General features: G+C 39.3%; 1 protein-coding gene across 23 annotated transcripts in view; it reads left to right on the top strand.

Moving 5' to 3' along the window:
- The window catches only part of SGIP1 (SH3GL interacting endocytic adaptor 1), a 205,230-nt gene that overhangs the window by 123,046 nt on the left and 61,376 nt on the right, over nucleotides 1-20,808 (top strand). For 11 of the 23 annotated variants that reach the window (XM_047872939.1, XM_047872936.1, XM_047872935.1 and 8 more), the window contains 7 exons: nucleotides 4,312-4,323; nucleotides 7,496-7,520; nucleotides 8,458-8,509; nucleotides 9,815-9,900; nucleotides 13,686-13,778; nucleotides 16,937-17,011; nucleotides 19,070-19,570. In XM_047872939.1, coding sequence (XP_047728895.1) covers nucleotides 4,312-4,323; nucleotides 7,496-7,520; nucleotides 8,458-8,509; nucleotides 9,815-9,900; nucleotides 13,686-13,778; nucleotides 16,937-17,011; nucleotides 19,070-19,570 — 844 coding nt within the window. The remainder of the gene's footprint in view (nucleotides 1-4,311; nucleotides 4,324-7,495; nucleotides 7,521-8,457; nucleotides 8,510-9,814; nucleotides 9,901-13,685; nucleotides 13,779-16,936; nucleotides 17,012-19,069; nucleotides 19,571-20,808) is intronic. The other 12 variants (XM_047872953.1, XM_047872952.1, XM_047872949.1 and 9 more) reach the window with 3 other exon arrangements.

The raw sequence follows: 20,808 nt of genomic DNA, 5'->3' as shown, positions 1-20,808 counted from the left end.
TAAGTGGACACTGCAATAAGTGCTGTAACATGTCATCCTGTCCTTTGCCCCCATCCTGGCAGTCTCCGTACCATCTGCAGGGTACCACACTTGTGGGAAGTCCGGGTGATAGGAGGGAGGAGAAGTGGAAGACACGGAAGAACAAAAAAGGAGATCAAAATATTACAATTTATCAAAATACGCACCCAATGTCTTCTCGTTTCTAAAAATAAAATAAGCACTTGTTATTATCACTATGGCTCATACTAAGATGAATGGCCCACCTCTGAGTAATCGAGAGTCAAGTATGTATCACATCCTTTGTGGCATACAATTTTGTTGGTATGCTTTAGTAGCCTTTCTTTACATTTTGCCGGTTGTGCTTATTCTTGACCTTGAGTCTTTCTCTGAATTGTCTAAATTTGGCCACTTCAAATGTTACTGAATCATGTGGCCTGAAGTTGACCTGTGGTGCCTTAAAAATGCCCTGTTCCTCATTGGGTTCCATCCTATTGTCCTCATAGCCCTTAACCCTCATAGCCAAGTAACCCTTTTCATTGTGAGCTGTTTGTTTCTAAGGGTGAATCCCCCTCCCATTTCCTTGCCTCATTTTCCTTTGGAAATGCCCATCTTATGGATTGCTCAATCTGGTCCAGTCTTAATGACATCCAGCAGGCTGTTTGTTTCTCTTCCCAAATGGAGATTCAGAAGATCATCTCAACCAAGTCCTATTGGATATGATAGGTATTCAGTGGAATAAATTTAAATATACACAAACACCTACAAGGGGTGGGGGTGGGGGAGAAGTGTTTGCCCGATAGCTGGCCTTCACCATAAGCATTTAAAAGCAAGTAAGAATATTGGCTGGAATCAAAATAATAAGCATAATGATCACATATTCTAATTCTTTCCTGGAAAATGCTCTAACATGAATCACTGAATTTGCTGTGACTAGCCTGTATAAAAATATTTGTTTGGTGCTTTGTAGCTTTTCACGCATTTTCCTCTGGTTCCACAGAGCACTGAATTTAGCAAATGAGGACGTTGTAAAGCTTCAAAAACTGAGGCTGATTTAGTGATTTTGATGAGCAAGACATATTGTGTTTGGTTACTTCTTTTTAGAAATATCTTAAAACACTCGCATTGGCTACGACTAAGGTATCCTAGTAGGCTGAATTTAAATTAATCCTTTTGTGCAAAAAATAACAAAGCAAAGCTAGTGTGGAATAAGGACACTGTGGAAACTGTGAGGACACAGGCTGAAACATTATTTTAGGAAAGCATATTCATGTTGCAAACTATATGCATTTTAGAAATACAACATGTTCTAACCAAAGTCTTCATTCTAGTGACCAAATCACAAATTATTAGTGTATGCCCACTTTGAAAATAGCCTCAAGTACAAAGTCAGAACTATCTCTTTTCAGAAAAGTAGAGGGAATAATAAAATGTTTCCAAAACCTCCTCCAGAATGTGTCAGAAGATCAAGAGAAATCTAGGAATTGAGTAATTAATATTTAAATAGGAACAAAGGAAAACTGTTCAGAAAATGAATAGACCAATTGCAAAGTCCCTGTTTGAGTTATCAGGTGAAGTAATAAGAACAGTAGATAAAATCTACTGAGAGCTTATTATTTGAGACCCCGAAGCCTGCAATCAGTGACAAATTGGCCACCTGCAGGTTCTGAACAACGGAATAAGTGTTTTGTTTGCTTGTGTAGTTAAAAACAACTTTAGCTCACATTTAAAAGCCAGGATGTTTGAAATTAAAAAAAAAAAATCCGGATGTGCCGCTTCTCTGAAGATCTGGCAGCAGTAGGCCCACATTTTTGCAGGGCAGGCGTGGGTGCACCCGATTAGTGGCGAGTTCACCAAAGCTTTGTGAAAGACACGTGCCCTTACAGACAGCACCCCGCTCCTTGCCCTGCACCCATCTGAGTTGGCTGCTCAACGCATAGTGTTCAGCTTATAGAATCTATCGAGACCAGACACGAATGAGTTTCCTTCCACCTTTGAAGCTAATTCCATATATTGGTAGAGCAAAGGTAGAAGGCTAAAGGCTTCAACGTTCTTGGGAAATGAGGAAGAGTAAAATAAAACTTTTAACAGAGGCCCCTCTCTCCTGGCTCATACACATTTTGCTGTCAGAATTGTTGTTGTTCAGCAGAACCAGTATACAGCTGCGTTATGCACCTTAATGGTGACAATTAACATATATGAAGCCCTTCAATCTGACGTGTAGAATATTTTTCTTTTGAAGGTTTCAAATAGCTCTTAAGTATGGACTGTGAGGCTTTCTGGGTCTGACCTGTCCACAGCTTCTAGCTGGGTCTTCTCGATTCTGGATAAGCTTGTGACTGCATGAACTTGAACAGCTTTTCCCAGATGAAGGCATTTTGCAAGCAGACCTTCTGAAATGCTATCTTATGATGTTGTCTTTTGCTAGAAAAAAAAAATACGAGCAGGAACTGTTGATTAAAAATACAGGTTTTTCACTCATTGGAAATTAAGATATGACTTAATTTGGGGAGATTAATGTAATTGAAATTATTTTGAAAAGTGTTCTCTATAATCTTAAATGAATAAAGTTTCTTTGTATGTAAGGCTCTGCCTCTGTATGGGTACAATCTGCATTTTATTTTTACATTTCTTTTCATAATTTCATCTTAGGGAAATTTGTGTCACTTTTAATCTCCTCTTGCTGTAGTTTATGCTACCTTTAAAAGTGAATTGCTTGCCATGAAATTGAAGCTAAAATCATATATTCCCACATTTTTTCTTAGAGAAGAATTTTAGTCTGGTCATTAAAAGAATTATAAAATCTAACTTTTCATTAGTGAATTCCTCTCAAAACACAGTATGAATTAGTCACTAAAAGAATTTAAGCCTAGAAATACATATTCATAAGGGGACTTTTTGATTTTATGTAAATTATGTACACGCATATAGACAAATTTATAAGAAAGGTGAGAAAAATATGGAGCAGAACCTGGAACGTAAGGCATATGAGAAAGTCTCAAATATTATAAGTAAAAATGACTAGAGTAACCATGTTCAAAGTGATGAGTTTTGTCACAAAACATTCAAGACAGGAAGTAAGCATTCATGGTCCTCTGCTTTAGGAGCCCTCCGACGATGTAAAGTAAGAATGAGACCAGAGACCTAAACTCTGTCTCCGGCTCTACCCATTTACTAGCTGTGTGTCTCAGAGCCTCACTTTCCCCTCTTTTTCAAAAAGGCAGTTGAACCAGATATCCATGGAGGCCTCCCAGGTATCAAACGCTAGAGGCTTGTTTCCTGTCCACCCTCCAGAGAGTAGAACCATCCTCTTCATCTGAGCAACCTTCTGGATACTTACGTGTTTGCACTTCTGGCCTGGATTTGGGGATTTGGGCAATACTAGGTCACAGATAACCTCCAGTAACTTCATGGGGTAGCCCATATTTTGAAACCAAAACTCTGAGAAAAACCTCTTTCCCTACTCACATCACAGTCACTATTGTTCCTGTGGAAAAACCCTAAAGAGGGAGAGTAATCAGAGTTTGTTGGGGTAAATTGATAGCAGCCATAAACCAGGTTTGAGAAGTGAAGGAGAGAAGACGTATGTCTGCTGGTTGTGTTCTTACAGACAACATCTGGTCCACCGTTGTTCTACTGATGCTGGACAGTTTTCCTTACTGCCATCTGTGCTTGTCAGGGGCTCCTCATCTTTTCCGTCACATTCCTACCCGTTGGTAGAGACTGCCCAAATCACCAGGCCAAGAACGGACACTTAAAAAAAAAAAGTCCTCACCAACACTCATTCCGTAGGATATCAAAGAGAAGAGCCAGGCAAACAAGAGGTCTTTCTAATCCTACTGTCTGATGTGGGGAGGCTCCAATTTAGTGCAAATCACATGGGAAATACATTACATCTATGGTGTTTGCTAACACCCTGTTGTGTGGGAAACACTTTTCTCTGTAGTACCTAGTCTCTAAAACCTCCTCCCCAAATAATCTGGAGAGAAACTCCTTATGACAAAACATTAAAAGCTGTCAGTGAAATTGTCTTGTATGTTTCTGTCTTTTTTCTTTCGTACACTTCACTGAAATAGTACACCCCATTCACAAAGCTATTATATATCACAGATAGCTTCTCTGTAAGGTTCTCCAAAACCTCTTCATGGTTTAAATGAGCCACAGGCATGATGACTGCCTGTCTTTCTTTGGCCTGATTACTTGGAGTGTATGTTTGGTTGGCTGTTTATGAAATCTTCTGTTACCCAAGCCTGTTGACTGATCCATCATTCTCTGACTAGGTATCTGTTCTCTCTTCCTTTTTGCTGATCACAGAGGCGCAGCCCGGTAAGAACTCTCAACATTTTTACCTTAAACATGTATAGAGAAAATTGTTGCCAAGGCGAGGTGGCCAGGTTTGGCTTCCCATTAAATTTATGATGACCCAAAATGAATGAAGCAGATGAATCATATTTATTGGTTGGAAGCCACTGATCATATAAGTGTCAAGATATTTTAAGATTATCAGAGCACTTTTCCATAACAAACTAAATTAATACATAAGTATCCCAACCCTAGTGCTAAATTTGAAAAATGTGTGTGTACGTGCGTGCGTGTGTGTGTGTGTGTGCAGGCGTGGGTATGGATGTGTGTGTATGCAAGGCCTGGAGACTGGCCAAAAAGCACCATAGAAGTTTACAGCAAAGTGATAATAAAGAATAAGAAAGCTATGAAGAAAGTAAGGAAACAATTTTTAAGCCACATTGTTTTTAACCCTGAATTTGAAGTAAGTCCTGGTCTATAATCTATGTTGGTCAGTATACACTGATACCTAATAATATATAATCATAATTTCCATCGTGGGAGGAAGAGACATGTTTTCAGGTCAATACTCCTAGGTTATCACATAAGTCTGTATTTCATCACTGAAGACAAATCAGTATTAGTTTGCGTTGTTCAAAGTGAAAAATCAGCCATTTTTCTCAGATTGAAATGTACGATGAATTTAAAGTACCAGAAAGTAGGGTCCTTGTTTTGTTTGAAATGACCCCCATCTGCCTTGAGAGAGGAAATGGAACTGAAAACAGTGCCCTCTGAAATCCCCTCTGTGAGCACATGCCAATTTGATCAATTGGTTATTATTTGGGGCCAATCCTCTGGCCCAGCTGACAAGCTGGTGGTTCTCTGTTTAAATCACATAGCTGATGATCAAAGATAACACCTCCAGGGACTGCTATTCAGGTGTGGCTGATTCCTACCCAGCAGTTAGGTGACATCTGAGATTATGACAAGTTACTCTTTTTTTTTTTTTTAAGGAAAAAGAGGGAATTAACTAATTAAAAATGAAGGCGATTTATTCACAGCCTACATGTAAGGACAATCATTAAAAAGAGGAAAATGTGGTCACTTGGGAAGGAGAAGAGTTTTTAACTCAATGGGCTTTCTCCTGAATGTGGTTTGTGTGATCGACATAGCCTTAACCTTGCTCTAGATTGCCATGCTGCAACTTCAAGGCCATCAAAGAGCTGTATGCGGGATCCAGCTGACAATGGGACTTTCTTTTCTGTTGCTGCTGATCATTCGAATATCTGTTCCTTTCTAAATTGATATTATTCTTCCTAATTTCTATACAACCGAGTCTTCTTGCCCATCTCTGCCGTATCTTGCTTGCACTTAACTGGTGATGGTTCACTTATGAGGAGTATTTAATAAAAATGTTAAAGGGGCTTCTTGTTTACTGCCTCTCAACAATGAACGTCTAGTAACGAATTGATACACCGAGAACCAACGAATACAAAAGAAGCTTTGTACCTTGTTTGGTTTCATGAGTATTACATTTTTAATGGAAGAGGTAGGATAGAGAGACCAAAAGGTCCTCGATACAGCCTCAGGAGTCCCCTGTCTCTTGGGTTTCAGGTCTCAGAATTCTAGGAGAATTCTGTTCCTTCAATGCCAACCTCGTGATCGACTACTAGGAAGTAGACCCTGGGCATCTTTACTTCAGACCCATAAAAACCTGACTCTCTGAGGCTCCAAAACCTAGAACAACATTTTAATTCCATTTAAACAATTTGTTCTCTTATTGTTTTTGTCTACAGAGTCTTATTTTCCGAAAACCAATTTGTATCCAAACTCCCATAATGATTGTAGCTGATTTAAATGACCGTATTTAATTTAAATGTTTATTAATTAAAAAAAAACATTAACTTAATCAGACATATTAACTTAAAATGCTCATTTGCTAAAGTAAATAAAGTTAATCTCTATTTCAAAAATCTTTACTAACAATGGAATAATTCTCCGTAATGGCACATACACACAGATTGTATTATTAGGCAAGACAAGCCAGGAAATGCAGAGTGAAAGATTGAGCCATTCGTTAGAAAACATCTAGTAAAATCTTGCTCAGATTGAAACTGCTCCTGTATCATAAATGAGTTCAAAATGAGACAGAAAATTCTGAGAAATCCTTAGGAAAGAAGGTAAGAAGTTTCTGCTGGATCTGTTATAAAGGCCCTACATCTGATCCTGAGTTGTTCATGTTACCATTTGAGAGAAGAGAACGTATCTGTGACCAGCCACCAAACACATGGTCATACCCTTTGGAATACTTTCCTATACTTGCACTTTCCCACCCCCACTGTGTCCCCCTCATTCTCCTAAGGCAGGCCCTTCCAAGCCCATGATACCACCTTTCCAGGGCTCTACTTTTCTGGTAGCACCCCAGGCTAAGAATCTTTCACAGCAGTTTTGAATCAAACTTTTTATGTAATCAATGTTTCTGTTATAAGTTTCTGCGAGGGTATTCTAAAAACTAGACCATACCTTCTCCAATAATTCTTACCAGGGCTGTTTGCATTCCTATTGTACCACAATGCCTGGAGCTGAAGGAATGACTTTCAGTTGGTGAATTGGTGGGCCCTATGGCAGACAAGTGAAAGAAATTGAGGTGGGAAGGGCGGTTGAGGAGAATGAAATTCCTTGGCTCCCTGATGAAAACAGCCCATTCAGTGGCAATGCCTCCAAGTTTTCCTTCCCTGTAACATTTGCCACTTATATCTTTAAAAATCACATTAGTAAACTAATGACTTTTTACCAACAACTTATGGACCTCCCCCACCTTAATAAAAGCAGACAATACTCCCAATACATTCTATAATTTTCAAACACCAAACATATGCGAAACTTGGATTTATTTGTCTGATAGGCTTCAAGGTTGTTTTTTTAATTGAGCTATTCAATATTTGCTTAATTTACCAAGTCTACCCAGGTAAGGGGTTTTTCTGGTTCAGAAGACTTATGATTTACCCTTCCTTTCTCTCTATAAACCTTGAGTAAAATTAAAAACTGATTTATATGTGTGTGTCTACAATTTCCAACTTGAATGCAATTCTGAGAAAAATTTCATTTTTCCCCATCTGCATTTCTGAATTCAGTTTAATTGCAATGACAGAAATATACATATTGTACATAACATATATGTGGTCTTAAACCTTATAGTGTCTATTTCTAATTCTAGGGTGCAATTAAAAGGAACTTATCCAGTAAGTATATCCTAGCTACCAGAAATAGAGTAAAATTTAAAAGAAGAAATAGTTCCTTGGATCTTGGAGCATAAATATGTATACATTTCAATTATACACTCTTGGGCTTGATTTTTAAGGTGTACAAATGTTTTACTTTTGCAGCAAAGAAATCTTGTAATGATAAAGGGGCCTGGTGGGTCCTGAATAATTAATATTTAAATTCTGAAAATGAATATGGTTTGGGAAAAGCATTGCTACCTTCTTCCGATATTTGTCAACTCTTGCTGTATCATCTGACTTTAGAAATGGATTTAATTGTGTGTTTGTTGGTGGGGGTGGGGAGAGGAGAGGGACGGAAGGAATCGAAGGCAGATGCAACTTACCCATTCATAATGTTATCTGATATAAAAATTTTAGTCATCCAAAGTGATATGATACAGGTTATAATATATGCAGGGCATGATTTTCCTCTGCGGCATATAGCATATTCTAGGGAATTCTAAATTCAGGGCTGCTAGTTAAAGATACAACATTTTCTTGGCATTTCAAGAAAAGAACAGGCAAAGAATGCTGGATTCCTGTACTATGTACATATGGCCTGGCTTAGTATTCTCTTACAGTAATTGGGAAGCAGGACTGCTCAAGGTGGCAGACATTTGAAGAATGGTAGGCTACTCAGCTAAACTCTGCAGTATACAGCTCTTCTGTTTGACAGCTTATCATGGTAATTCCTTGGTTAATTAGGTTTTGCAAATGCCAGATAAAATGTTACTACATATGTCTGATATGTGGCTGTTGCATTGCCTGGGTAGAGGGTTTGTTTTGCAAAATTTTCATATTGAGTTGCTTATTGGTGGGACGTAAATCTCTAAGTGTTTCCAAACATAGCTCATAAGATGTATAAGAAAGGAATAGTAAAAATATGCCTACCAAGTTTCTTTGTCCTGTACATCAGGTGAAGAAGTGGCAAGACCCAGGCGTTCCACACCAACTCCAGAACTTACGAGGTGAGCATGGAAGACGTTAGTTGTGTTTTATATAAGGTATCACACATTGTTAACAATCAAGCAGATCTCCTTTAGGCTCAGCTTTCAACTTGTATTAATAAAGGGCCTGCTTTTATGTGTGAGTCCATAGCATGATTCAAGGGTATTACCATTTCTCACAAGTGCAGCCTGAGGCAGACACTTACAGAAGAACTGTATAGTCATCCAAAGTGACTATCAGAATGTGCAGACCCCTCACTAATGCAAAAGTGAAAGTCTGTATGAACAGATCTTTTGATGTTTGGAATGCTGATCTGACATATGATTATGTCTCCCTATGAAGAATAGCGTGTTTAGTTGGCTTCAATTTCATGATACATTCCACCTGTCATATACCAAAAGAATCTATTCTGCCTTTTTGTTTTTGGCAAAATGCTGTATTTTGTATTGTCTATTCTTTGAGTTAAGTATTGTACAAATGGGCATTGTTTTCCAAAAAGACTACTATTTCTATTTAAAAGCTGGATTCTTTTCATTTTCCCTCCTCCTGACCCCCTACCCCGTCCCCTCTCACTCCCATTGCACACACAGAACTCATCAGGATCAGTGAGGGAAATAGAGTCTGGGAAGAAATGAAGATTTTGCAGCCTTTTGTTAATAATCATTTTAAGTAATAATTAGGAGAAAGGATAACAATTTAACGTATTTCCACCCTTCCCCTTGAGTTCTCAATGTCCTTCTTTTTCTGAGATGTGCTCTATTTAAGGTATTAGGAGGTTATAACTAGTCTTTGTGAGTGTTGATTGGAGAGAGAGTATGGAAATTAGAAAATAGTAGACCTAGTTTCTTCTTCAAACACAAACTTCCTGGGTGCCTTTCACTTAACCTACCTATGACTGACTTTCACTAATCACAAACTGCATTAGCTACAATACAGGGATGTGATGCAGACAAATATAAATGGTATTTGAGATCTGAAGAAACTAAATGCTTTGCAATAAACTGTTATCTCTCATACTATCTCTTCTAAGTATAGAGAGTCTTGATGACTTGAAAGAGTTTCTCAACTTATTTCTAATGGACCATTATGTTGGTCCCTCAGTGAGAACTAGGGATCTTATCTCCTACCAATCCTCTCGTCCATAGTACATCTGACATTCTTACATATACTTTCTGGCCCCATGGCAGCTTGCGTACATGCATATGTATGTACCCAAATACGCACACATATATCTGCCTTACCATGAAAAATATTTGAAAGCTTGTATATATTTTTAGCATTAATATCCCCTTTCTCTATGTTTTGTTTTAATGGGTATAATTTAGCAAAAAGCCTCCAGATGACACTACGGCCCTTGCTCCCCTCTTTGGTCCTCCATTAGAATCAGCTTTTGATGAACAGAAGACAGAAGGTAGGCAAAACGTGTGTCTCTTAGATTTTTCTTTTCATTGAAGTATAACTTACCTAGAGGAAAGGCATGTGTCTTGAGCCATGTACCATCAGATCCTCATGTGAAAGAGAAGTTCTGATCCAGGTGTGCTATGGGGATAAGAGTTTCATTTGCAAACCTCTAGTATTTTAGGATTTGAAACCTTGCTTCCAGAAATATCAAATAGTTAACAAGTTCACTCCTCAAAAGTGGTAAGAATTACTGCAAATCTATACAAATCACTGGGAATAAGTCAGGGAATAAGTGCCCTGGGGTTCAAACAGTTATCGTTGTGGACCAAGACCTTAAACTCCCTGTCACAGTCACTGTCACTGTGATCTAGCCTCTCTGACCACATTTACTCTCTTCTCCACCTTGTCACTGGAGGTGTCAGTTGGACTGCTCACCAGACTTGTTTGCAGGCTCAAGACCCAGAAATGACCTTGATTCATTGAGCAACTTACAAGCAAAATGTTGTGGAAAAAATTATCAACTCAGCCATTTTTATTGGGTTTACCCATTAAACATTTATTCCTAGAATTAGATATTTAACTTTTTTTTTTAATTTTTTTTTTCAACATTTATTTTTGAGACAGAGAGAGACAGAGCATGAACGGGGGAGGGGCAGAGAGAGAGGGAGACACAGAATCGGAAACAGGCTCCAGGCTCTGAGCCATCAGCCCAGAGCCCGACGCGGGGCTCGAACTCACGGACCGCGAGATCGTGACCTGGCTGAAGTCGGACGCTTAACCGACTGAGCCACCCAGGCGCCCCGATATTTAACTTTTTAAAATTAACCATCTTTTTTGGTTTTTTTTTGTTTTTGGTTTTTTTTTTTTTTTTTTAAATTTTTTTTTCAACGTTTATTTATTTTTGGGATAGAGAGAGACAGAGCATGAACAGGGGAGGGGCAGAGAGAGAGGGAGACACAGAATCGGAAGCAGGCTCCAGGCTCTGAGCCATCAGCCCAGAGCCTGATGCGGGGCTCGAACTCCCGGACCGTGAGATCGTGACCTGGCTGAAGTCGGACGCTTAACCGACTGCGCCACCCAGGCGCCCCGTAAAATTAACCATCTTTTTTGGATGGCTGTAAATAATGTATACCTTGCTGACATAAATGAAACTCTTTATTAAAGGGATCTAATCTATTCCTGAAATGTATTTACATACAATGCATGCATCTCCAGTGTCTGTGTTTGGTAATATGGGATGTTTTTATTAAAAAACATCATTTGATTTAAAAGCACTGTTGTATATGTATAATAAAATGTTATTTTTTATACCGTTGGGCAAAGAAATAAAATTTAACTGTTGAGGACAACAGGACTTGAAAGCATAATGAGTAAACTAAACTATAGTAACAAAGAGACTCCAAATTGCAGGGAGCTAAACAATATAGAATTTTATTTCTGTCTTATGTTAACAATCTCAAAGTAAACAATACAGGGATGGTAGGGTGGGTCTGCTGTTCTCAGTACATGGTCTTCATGTCTGGGTCCACGGGAGCTGCTCCAGCTCTCATCATCCCCCAGTGAGAGTAAAGTGGAGAGGGGGCGGGGGACAGGGAGGACCAGTGGAATTTGCTGCCAATTCTCGTGAAAGCAAAATCTGGAAGAGACAGGCATCACTTTAACTAGAGCCAATCAGAAAGAATTTAGTGCCATACGGCCAGCTAGAACTTCTTAACTATAGAAGAAACGGAGAATAGATACTGGAAGACCGCTAGCAGTCAACCACATCAAAATATTTTTCAATGATACAGTTAGGAAAATGTATAAGGAACATCCCTAAATATGCCTTTAGGGATTTAAATGTCTACAACTTAAAATCCCTAAATAAAGGTGGCCTTGTGATGGGTTATCAGTTGTCTTATTAACTCAGCTATGATCACTTTTCCTTTTAATGGCATAATTGTATAGTGACTAAAGGTGGGATTTGATTTGTTGCATCTGAATTTACCTATTAAAGGAATCCCCTAACTGTATGGAAACCTGATTTACAAAATTGAAAGCAGTTCTTTTTTTAAAAAAGTTTATTTATTTTGAGAGAGAGAGAGTGTGGGGAAGGAGTAGAGAGAGAGGGAAAGAGAAAATCCCAAGCAGACTCTGTGCTGTCAGTGCAGAGCCCAGCATGGAGCTTGATCTCATGAACCGTGAGATCATGACCCGAGCTGAAATCAAGAGTCTGATGCTGAACTGACTGAGCCTCCCAGGCGCCCCTAGAAAACAGTTCTTTGAAAATTGAGGTGGTGTCCCCCATCACATCCATGGGGAAAAAATGCTACTCCACATCTTTGGGGAATGTTTGCTTTCATATTAAAGCAAAATATAACCAAGACCATCTTTGTGTTTGTGGTGGAGAGGAGAGACACCTGACCTTGTCCATGAGCCTGGCTTGCTTTTTCTTGAGGTGGTTTCATCCCCCAAAGTTCTATAAAATTCCAGCATTTGCCCACGCACACTTGCTCTTCCAACATCTGCACTTAACCTTTCATATCTACGCACTCTCACTGCATTTCATTGATTCTTCTGTCACTAACTTATAAGGCCTGGGGGCAAAATTTGTATTTTGGAGTCATGTATGCATGCCCAGGATCAGATCTCAGCCCCTCTCAGCTACCAATAGGTAGCTCTTGGGCACGTTATTTAATCCCTTTAGTCTTTACTTCTTCTACTGAAAATGGCACTAATCTACCACAGGCTGGTGTTGTAAGGATTAGAATATTTAATAATATTCTGGCCTTGGGATAAGTGTGCTACATGCATTTTGTGTACGTTTTATTTGTATGTATTATCTCTTGTGATCCTTTTAGTAACTCTTGGATTGCTCTTACTATCTCTACACAGAAGGAAGGGAAGCTCAGAGGTGAAATGACTGGCCCATGTTCCTACAGTCTTAGAGGCTGGATTCAAATTCATAGCCCACTAACCACCCAGCCTGTGTTTTACCACATAATGAATTACAAGCAGTACTTCCATAGATCCTGGCAAATGATATGTATGGAGAAAACCTACTTGTTTACATTGTTACCATAGCAATAAAAAAAATCAAAACAAGAAGATAGAAGAAATGGAAGCTACGATATGTTCAGTGTCGTTAGGCCCAATACCTAATTTCCCTGGTTTACTTTAGGTGTTGAAGCCCCTCTTTATTTTGTTGGTTCTCTCAAGATATTTACCAAACATTTTTAGGGTAATTTCATTTCTCTTTAGGATGCCGTAAAAAGTTTATTTAAAGACCCTGTACTATCCTTTAAAGATATGAACCACTCTACAGAACCCAGGCATTTTCATTTTTGAAGCATATTCATACCAAACTTTAAATAAACCAACTTGAAATGAACATGCATGGATGGGATTAATGCCTGGATCTTCAAATGGGTGCCCAAAACAGAGCCAGTACATGTACTAACATTCAGAATGTCCTTAAGTGACCAACCAGGAAGAAAATGCAGATACTGTATTTTGAAAGATTTTATTTAGCTATGTGTGCACACACAGACACCCTCACCATCACCACACACAGACACACACACACACAGACACACACACACACACACACACACACACACACACACACCACTGCCATTTCCATTCTTTGCTTGAAAAGAATGAGAACCAGCACACTTCTAAATTACTTTGCTAGGACTAAGACAAGAGGGAGATAATTTTGTGAAGCTCATCTTTAAACTGACATTTTAAGTTCTAAAATCCAGGAATGTTTCTTTTTTGGACTCACCCTGGGAAATTTTCTTTTTATGTTTCCAGTTCTTTTAGATCAGCCTGAGATATGGGGTTCAGGCCAACCAATTAATCCAAGCATCGAGTCGCCAAAGTTAACAAGGCCTTTTCCCACTGGAAGTAAGTTGTGTCTGCTCTGTCTGGAAAAATAAGTGACTCATTTTACTGTCTGCATAGTGAAATTAAGCAACTCTTAGAAAGTACATAAGCAACACTTGGATTGTATAATATTAAGAAAAGATGTTATTCTTTTTTTAAGTTTATTTTGAGAGAGAGAGAGAATGAGTTGGGGAGGGGGGGAGTGGGGAAGAATCCCAAGCAGACTCCATGCTCAGTGCAAACTGACATGGGGCTCAATTCCACGACTCTGAGATCATGACCTGAGCCAATATCAAGAGTCAGATGCTTAACTGAGCCACCCAGGCGCCCTAGAAAAGAGGTTATTCTAATAGGCTTTAGAGGTAAAGGGGTCTAGGGCAGTTTGTCAAGGCAGGAATAATATAATAAAATTATTAACTTTGAATTACAGCCTCTTCTGACATCCTATAGGCTTGTTCATTCATTCATTCACCATGCATACAGAAGAGAGAGAAGCAAGTAAGCTAGAGAATCTACCATGCTCCAGGTACTGGACTATCACACAACACAGAAGTGAACAAGTCAGATAGTCTCTGCTAGTCCTACAGGACAAGGAGGATGCATAGAACAGAAAGGACACATTGAGAAGAAAGAGGGATAATGGAGAGCAAGAGAAATGATGCTATTTGGTGGGAAGCTGAGATAGGAGGTAAGGGCAAACTTGTCTTAAAGCAGGGCCATCAGCGATGCTATCTCAGCATGCCCCCTACCCCCCACCCTCTCCTGAAGATGCTGATAGCCCTTCACCTGTGGTGGGTTGAGCTATTTGGCCTGAATGGATTGTTCATTCGGTCAAGCCACCCACTTGATGGATTTCTTGAGTTCTCATTTCAGTAAACTTCCCATAGCATATGTGCTTGTGGAAAGTACTCCTTAAAATGACTCTAGGAAGAAAATTGGGTCTCAGAAAAAGATGTTTGGTGGTGAGATGGGATGCAGAGAATATTTTTCCTTTGTGGGAAATTAATACTATATATACACCAATTAATACTTTACCAGTTCAGCCTTCCCAGGGCTCTGCATTATGGGTCTTAAAAATAATCGTAGGAATTAACCGAGGAGATTCCTGATCAAAGTCCCAGAGGTTGTTTACTGGGATTAGTGCTATGAAACCAGGTGATCCAGTCCTTCCAAAGGTATTTCCCTCATAAAACAGGATAGGAAAAACAGCATCACCAATAACTATTTTAAACGTCTAAACTTTCAAAGATGTGTTTTTGAGAGAATTTGAACCCCAGTGGTGTGATTTTGAATGTTTCTCTCTGCTACTGGGAAACAAAGCCAGTGAAAAAGCTCTAACTTCCTTGAAAAGCTTTCTTTAGAAACTGAGCCATCCAGATTATTCCTAGAAAACCTTTCCTAGATGCCAAGAAAGTCCATAAATGAAATGTTTATGTAGATAATGTATTGATTTTAAGACCGACTATTGACATTTTAGAGTTTTATGAGTTTTATGTGCTGTGGTTACACTTAGCACAGCAAAGGCTATTGTATAATCGAGATGTATTGCATAAGTTTGCTCATTTCATGGTTGCAGCATAAATTTGCTATTTTACATTATTAGGCTCTTATGGTATTTTGTGTATTTTTATTGATGATGATCTCAATTTTTGCGGAGAACCTTAATCAAAAACAGAGCCCCTGATGGACTCTCAGCTTCTGTAGAAAAACACGATCCGTTTGAGGTGTAGTTTTCAGAAGCTCATAACTAAGATTAGGAACCAGGTATTTCTGGGCTTTAGGATGGTAGCTGTCAGCCATGCCTGGTGTATAGAAAGATGGGATGCTTTCTGAAATTAAATGAAGTCAAGTGAGGGTGGAGTGACACAGAGGGGCTCTTTTTAATGCAGGCAGGGAGAGGATACTGTAAGAGCTCTCCAGCCAGGGCCCAGCTGACCCGCTCTGCTTTTAGGTTATGAAAGATTGGGCCACATTCAGATTCACTGGTTTATGAGATTAGTGTGAACTCTTTGAATCTACTAAATGTAGCAGGTGACAGGAAACCATACATTTAAAGAAAGAGTAAGGAGCTCCTGGGTGGCTCAGTCGGTTGAGCGTCAGACCTTGCTCAGGTCGTGATCTCAGGACTTGTGAGTTCGGGTATGCTTTTTCAGCGTCGAAGCTGTCAGCGATTCTCTGTAACCCATCCCCCACCCCCCACCCCAGATCTTTGCCCCTCCCCTGCTTGCATTCTCTTTCTTCCAAAAATAAACAAACATTTTTTAAAAAGAAAGAGAGAATAAGACAAAAAAAGTACATGTTGAAATAGTAATCCCTAACTTTGCCCGCAAAATGACAAGTCTAGTTCAGAAGGTTGAATCTCTGCGTTGGGGCAGTAATACAATACTTTTTCTATCTGAAGGGTTTTGTTTAGCCATAATTTTTACCAAGAGAATCTACGTATTCTTCCTTGCTCCAAATCATATTGCTTCAGACATTCAAAAATATATTAAAATTTAAGATGTGTGACTTTTTTTGGAGGGGAGAGAGGGGCAGAGGAAGAGGGAGAAGAGAGAGAATGTTAAACAGTAGAGTCTGATCTCACAACTGTGAGATCATGACCTGAGCCAAAATCAAGAGTTGGGCACTTAACCAACTGAGCCACCGAGGCGCCCCTAAGATATATGACTTTGAGAAATCTTTCCAGACTCAACTTAGGCAATACTATCTTGACTACATTAAAAAACCCCTCATCTGAGCTTCCACCAAGATAATTCTCATTTCCTCGACCACCCCTGGATTGTAATCATCTGTTAACATGATATTCATCCATTCATTCATAAATTCCTTGAGGACAGAGGCTTCTTTTATTTAGCCCTTTGCCCCTAGTTCCTAGTACAGGATACAGAACTTTGTTGGTGCGTGAAGTTCGTCCAAGAAAGGAATGAATAAATAAAATGAAGACATTGTCATTATCTGACATTCTTTTGACAAATTCTTATTAGCATAAAATGGAAGAATCTGAAGGGGTCCTGCTTCAGTTTCTTAACTCTGAACTTAGAAATCTGTAGACCATTAATGGTGGTAACATTTCCAACAGCAGGAATGTGAATGAAAGCGCACATCCTGCTGACCTGCAGAATACTGTGTAATTTAGGGAGAAAATCATCAATAACGCCTGACTTCCTGTGTCTTTGCAGCACCTCCACCACTGCCTCCCAAAAATGTACCGGCCACCCCGCCCCGAACAGGTTCCCCGCTAACAGTTGCACCAGGTAAGCTTCTGTTTTTCCTGTTCTGGGGTGATACGGCCACCAGCCGTGGCCCCAGACCTCAACATGGATGTGTCAGAAGCTATAGACACAAAGCGTGAAAATGTTCACATTCAGTGTTCCTTCCATTCCCACTTACTTAAAGTATCACTCTCAGGTTTCACAAAATGGTTCTCTTTCTCAACTGATTTTCCCTCTGTGTCATTTTGTTGAATGAGAGCCACGTTTACGTGTGAAGTGAAAGAAAACAATCTCAATAGCAAACGTCCTTGTTTAATTGGCATTTCACTTCATTGGATCTCATTTTAATGATTTACAGATTCAGAATCTCAAGGCACAATTCGCATTGTCCCAAGAACTGATCATTTTTTTTCCTAGAATTAAAACTACAAATTAAAACTATGTCTAGTCTACAAAGACATAGGATGGCTCCCAGGATGTGCAGCATATGGGTAAGCTTGGGAGGTGGGGAATTTTTTTTCCCAGTAATCCATATTATCCCATGGCAAAGAGATGTGTAAGGATAATGAAATATGGCAAGGAATTGCCACATGCCTTTAGACAGATATTTCTAAGGCACATTTTACCTTCTATTAAAATCAATACTACTTATAATCTATTATTGGACTAGCAAGTCCAAAGCAGTCATTGCTATTTTATGTGTCTGGACCCTTAGAATATGGTTTTTATCACCTTTGGAATTCTATTGAAGTTTCATCCTTCGCTATATATGCAGCCTGGTGAGCTTGAGAGCTACAGAGTAGGTATTCATCAATAAGACCAAGTGCAAGGCATAGTCATTTTTGAAATTTATACTGATTAAAATCCAACAAAAAGTCATCCAGAGTATCATAGGTAAGGGTGTTTCCAAGTTCAAATCATTTTGATTCCTTGTATTACCATAAATATATTAGAGGCAAATAACTCTACCAGCAACAAAATTATAAATATTGTGGGATATGCAAACTGCTACCCCATTTATCTGTGGCCTGGGAACCTTGAAGGTTAATTCTTTTCAAACACGAAATATGGAAGTACTAAGCCAGTTCGTAGAGCCAAAGTGTTCTTTAAAGGTTAAGTTGCTTCTGCTCATGCCCCACAATTATTCAGGGAACAGTTTCTAATTTCAATAGTTTTTAAAAAGTGCACTTCCTCACATTGCTGTTTTGACCAAGCATTCCTTGTCAGGCTGCAGAAGATAGTTTTCATTTTTTTTCCTTTTATTACTGGTAAGAAATAAAAAGAATAGCTGATGCTAATGTTTAGGCCAGAGACTTTTCTGGTTCATGTACTTCACAGTTATGCCTACGAAGTTAACAGGTTGAACTTGATGAGAAAAGAAATTATAAAGAAGTTTTTGCAATTTTCCTCCCTATTAAATAAGTATATATGTGATAGTTCTAATAAGTAGTAAATGTCTTCTCAATAACCTGTGTGTGTTGTATGTGGGGTGTATATGTGTGTGTTTGTAAATATATATGTGGGGATAGTCCTTTAAATAATCATAGTACTGTTTCTGGTGTATTTAGCTAATTATGATATTTTTTAAACTAACATATTATTAGTTTCACTAAACATTTTAATATGCTCAAGTAGACAGTCTTTGTCAAATATGAAGGTGATTTTCAGCTATCAATTATTTTTCTACTGTGTTGTCTATATTTCAGTAGGCCAGACTTTCAGAAGGGACCTCCCTTTTGGAATGCAGTTTCAGAGGCTGTACTCTGTGAACCTTCTCAAAGTGCAGCCTTTTCAAAATGATCACACTTTGCACTCTTGTGAGCAGCCTTTGAGAGCGGGAGCATGCTCAACGCTTTCAATGGTGGTAAAAATAGCTAACTGGGGTCACCCAGCAAAAAGGGTAAAATAACAACATAAAATGATAATTCTCACATTATGGAGACAGGGAACTCTCTCCTCCCCTTCAGCTCTGGTCTAGTTATTTTTAACCTCACAAGGCAATCTATTTACTATTCTTTGCCTCACCCCTCCCACCCCCACCCCATACAAATAATATTCACAAAGTTAATTAAAGTTAAAAATCAACTACTTTAACCACAGGAAATGACCAGTCAGCCACAGAGGTCAAAATTGAAAAACTACCATCAATCAATGACTTGGACAGCATTTTTGGCCCAGTGTTGTCCCCCAAGTCTGTTGCTGTTAATGCTGAAGAAAAGTGGGTCCATTTTTCTGATACGTCCCCGGAACATGTTACTCCAGAGTTGACTCCAAGGGAAAAGGTGGTGTCCCCACCAGCTGCATCAGACAACCCATCTGACTCCCCAGCTCCAGGCCCCCCGGGCCCTCCGGGCCCCCCAGGCCCCTCAGGACCCCCTGGTCCTCCTCGCAATGTACCATCGCCGCTCAATTTAGAAGAAGTCCAGAAGAAAATCGCTGAGCAGACCTTCATTAAAGATGATTACTTAGAAACAATCTCATCTCCCAAAGATTTTGGGTTGGGACAGAGAGCAACCCCACCTCCCCCACCACCACCCACCTACAGGACTGTGGTTTCATCCCCTGGACCTGGCTCGGGCAGTGGTACGGGGACCACCAGTGGTATGTCTTACTGTTTGAGTGTGCTTCATGTGACCGGGAATGGCCATGCCTGCTGCAGTGTGAGCAACACCCTCCTCCTGCCTGGCAGTTGGCTTTAGAGCTTCAGCCATCCCTCCTTTGGTGTGGGTGTTCTGTGGCCCCATGGCATGTCCTAGTGCACTGAATGCTGTCATAGTACGAGTCTGTGGATGTGTTCTGCCCTGCGCTCCTAGCCCTTAGGAGTGTCCTGCTTTCCACCCTGCAGATAGAAAGTGTATGTTTTGTAAGGGAAGCTGCTGTGCCATCATTTGGGATTCGGAAAAGTTCTAGAAAGACAGATTTCATAGCCAGTGTGTTTCATGTTAAGTGTATAATTTCCCTGTCAGATGCCTGTATGAAGGGTTTCATTTTTTAGTTTGTTTTGCTTTGTTTTCAGCTTTATTGAGTATAATTGACAAAATTGTAAGATACTTAAAGTGTACAATGTGACTATATATATATATATATATATATATATATATATTGAAAGGCTTCCTCCCATCAAGTTAACTAACACATCACATGTCACATATTTACCTTTTTAGGGGTTATGTGGGTATACATTAGATCCTCAGACTTTATTCATCTTATAACTGAAAATTTATACTTTTTCCCCCAAGGGTCCTAATTTTGGTAGGTGAATGTATTCTTTCTTCTTCTACTTTTTTTCTTTTTCCTTTCTTTCTTTTCTTGTAGGGGAGAGCCATTAGCAATTAGAGTAATCCTTCTAATTACTTCAGAAAAAAAGAAGTAGGGTTTGAAAAGGAGATTTTAGGGGACAGCAAAAAGAATATACCTTACTGCATCCACAAGTTAATCAAGCTGCCACTGAAGACAAATTATTCTCTGATTTGATTTTGAGAAGCTCATCAGCCTATGAAGTCAACTTTAAGTATCATGACAGGTGATGGAAAAGTCTATCAGAAATGTACACTTGGGACTCTATATGCGAATGTTGATATTGAATCTGGTATTTTGGATTTCTTTATTTGAAGCTTCATAGGATGGGAACACCTGCCATGCAAACCGAAGAAAGATCAAGATTTTCTAACGTATCTTTTTCCATAGTTTTTATTCTACTGGTGCTCACATTTGTCTGGCAAGACCCTTTGGCGCTTCCCTTCTGTGCCTGTGGGTTCAATTTGGGCACCTTCTCGGGGGTGCCGTATGCTTTTTGTTTTACGTTTGCTCTGGAAGAGGTGACCAAGTGTATGCTATTT

Source organism: Prionailurus viverrinus, chromosome C1 (assembly GCF_022837055.1).
Source record: "Prionailurus viverrinus isolate Anna chromosome C1, UM_Priviv_1.0, whole genome shotgun sequence".
Classification (NCBI taxonomy): Eukaryota; Metazoa; Chordata; class Mammalia; order Carnivora; family Felidae; genus Prionailurus; species Prionailurus viverrinus.
This window is presented reverse-complemented; position numbering and strand designations above follow the sequence as displayed.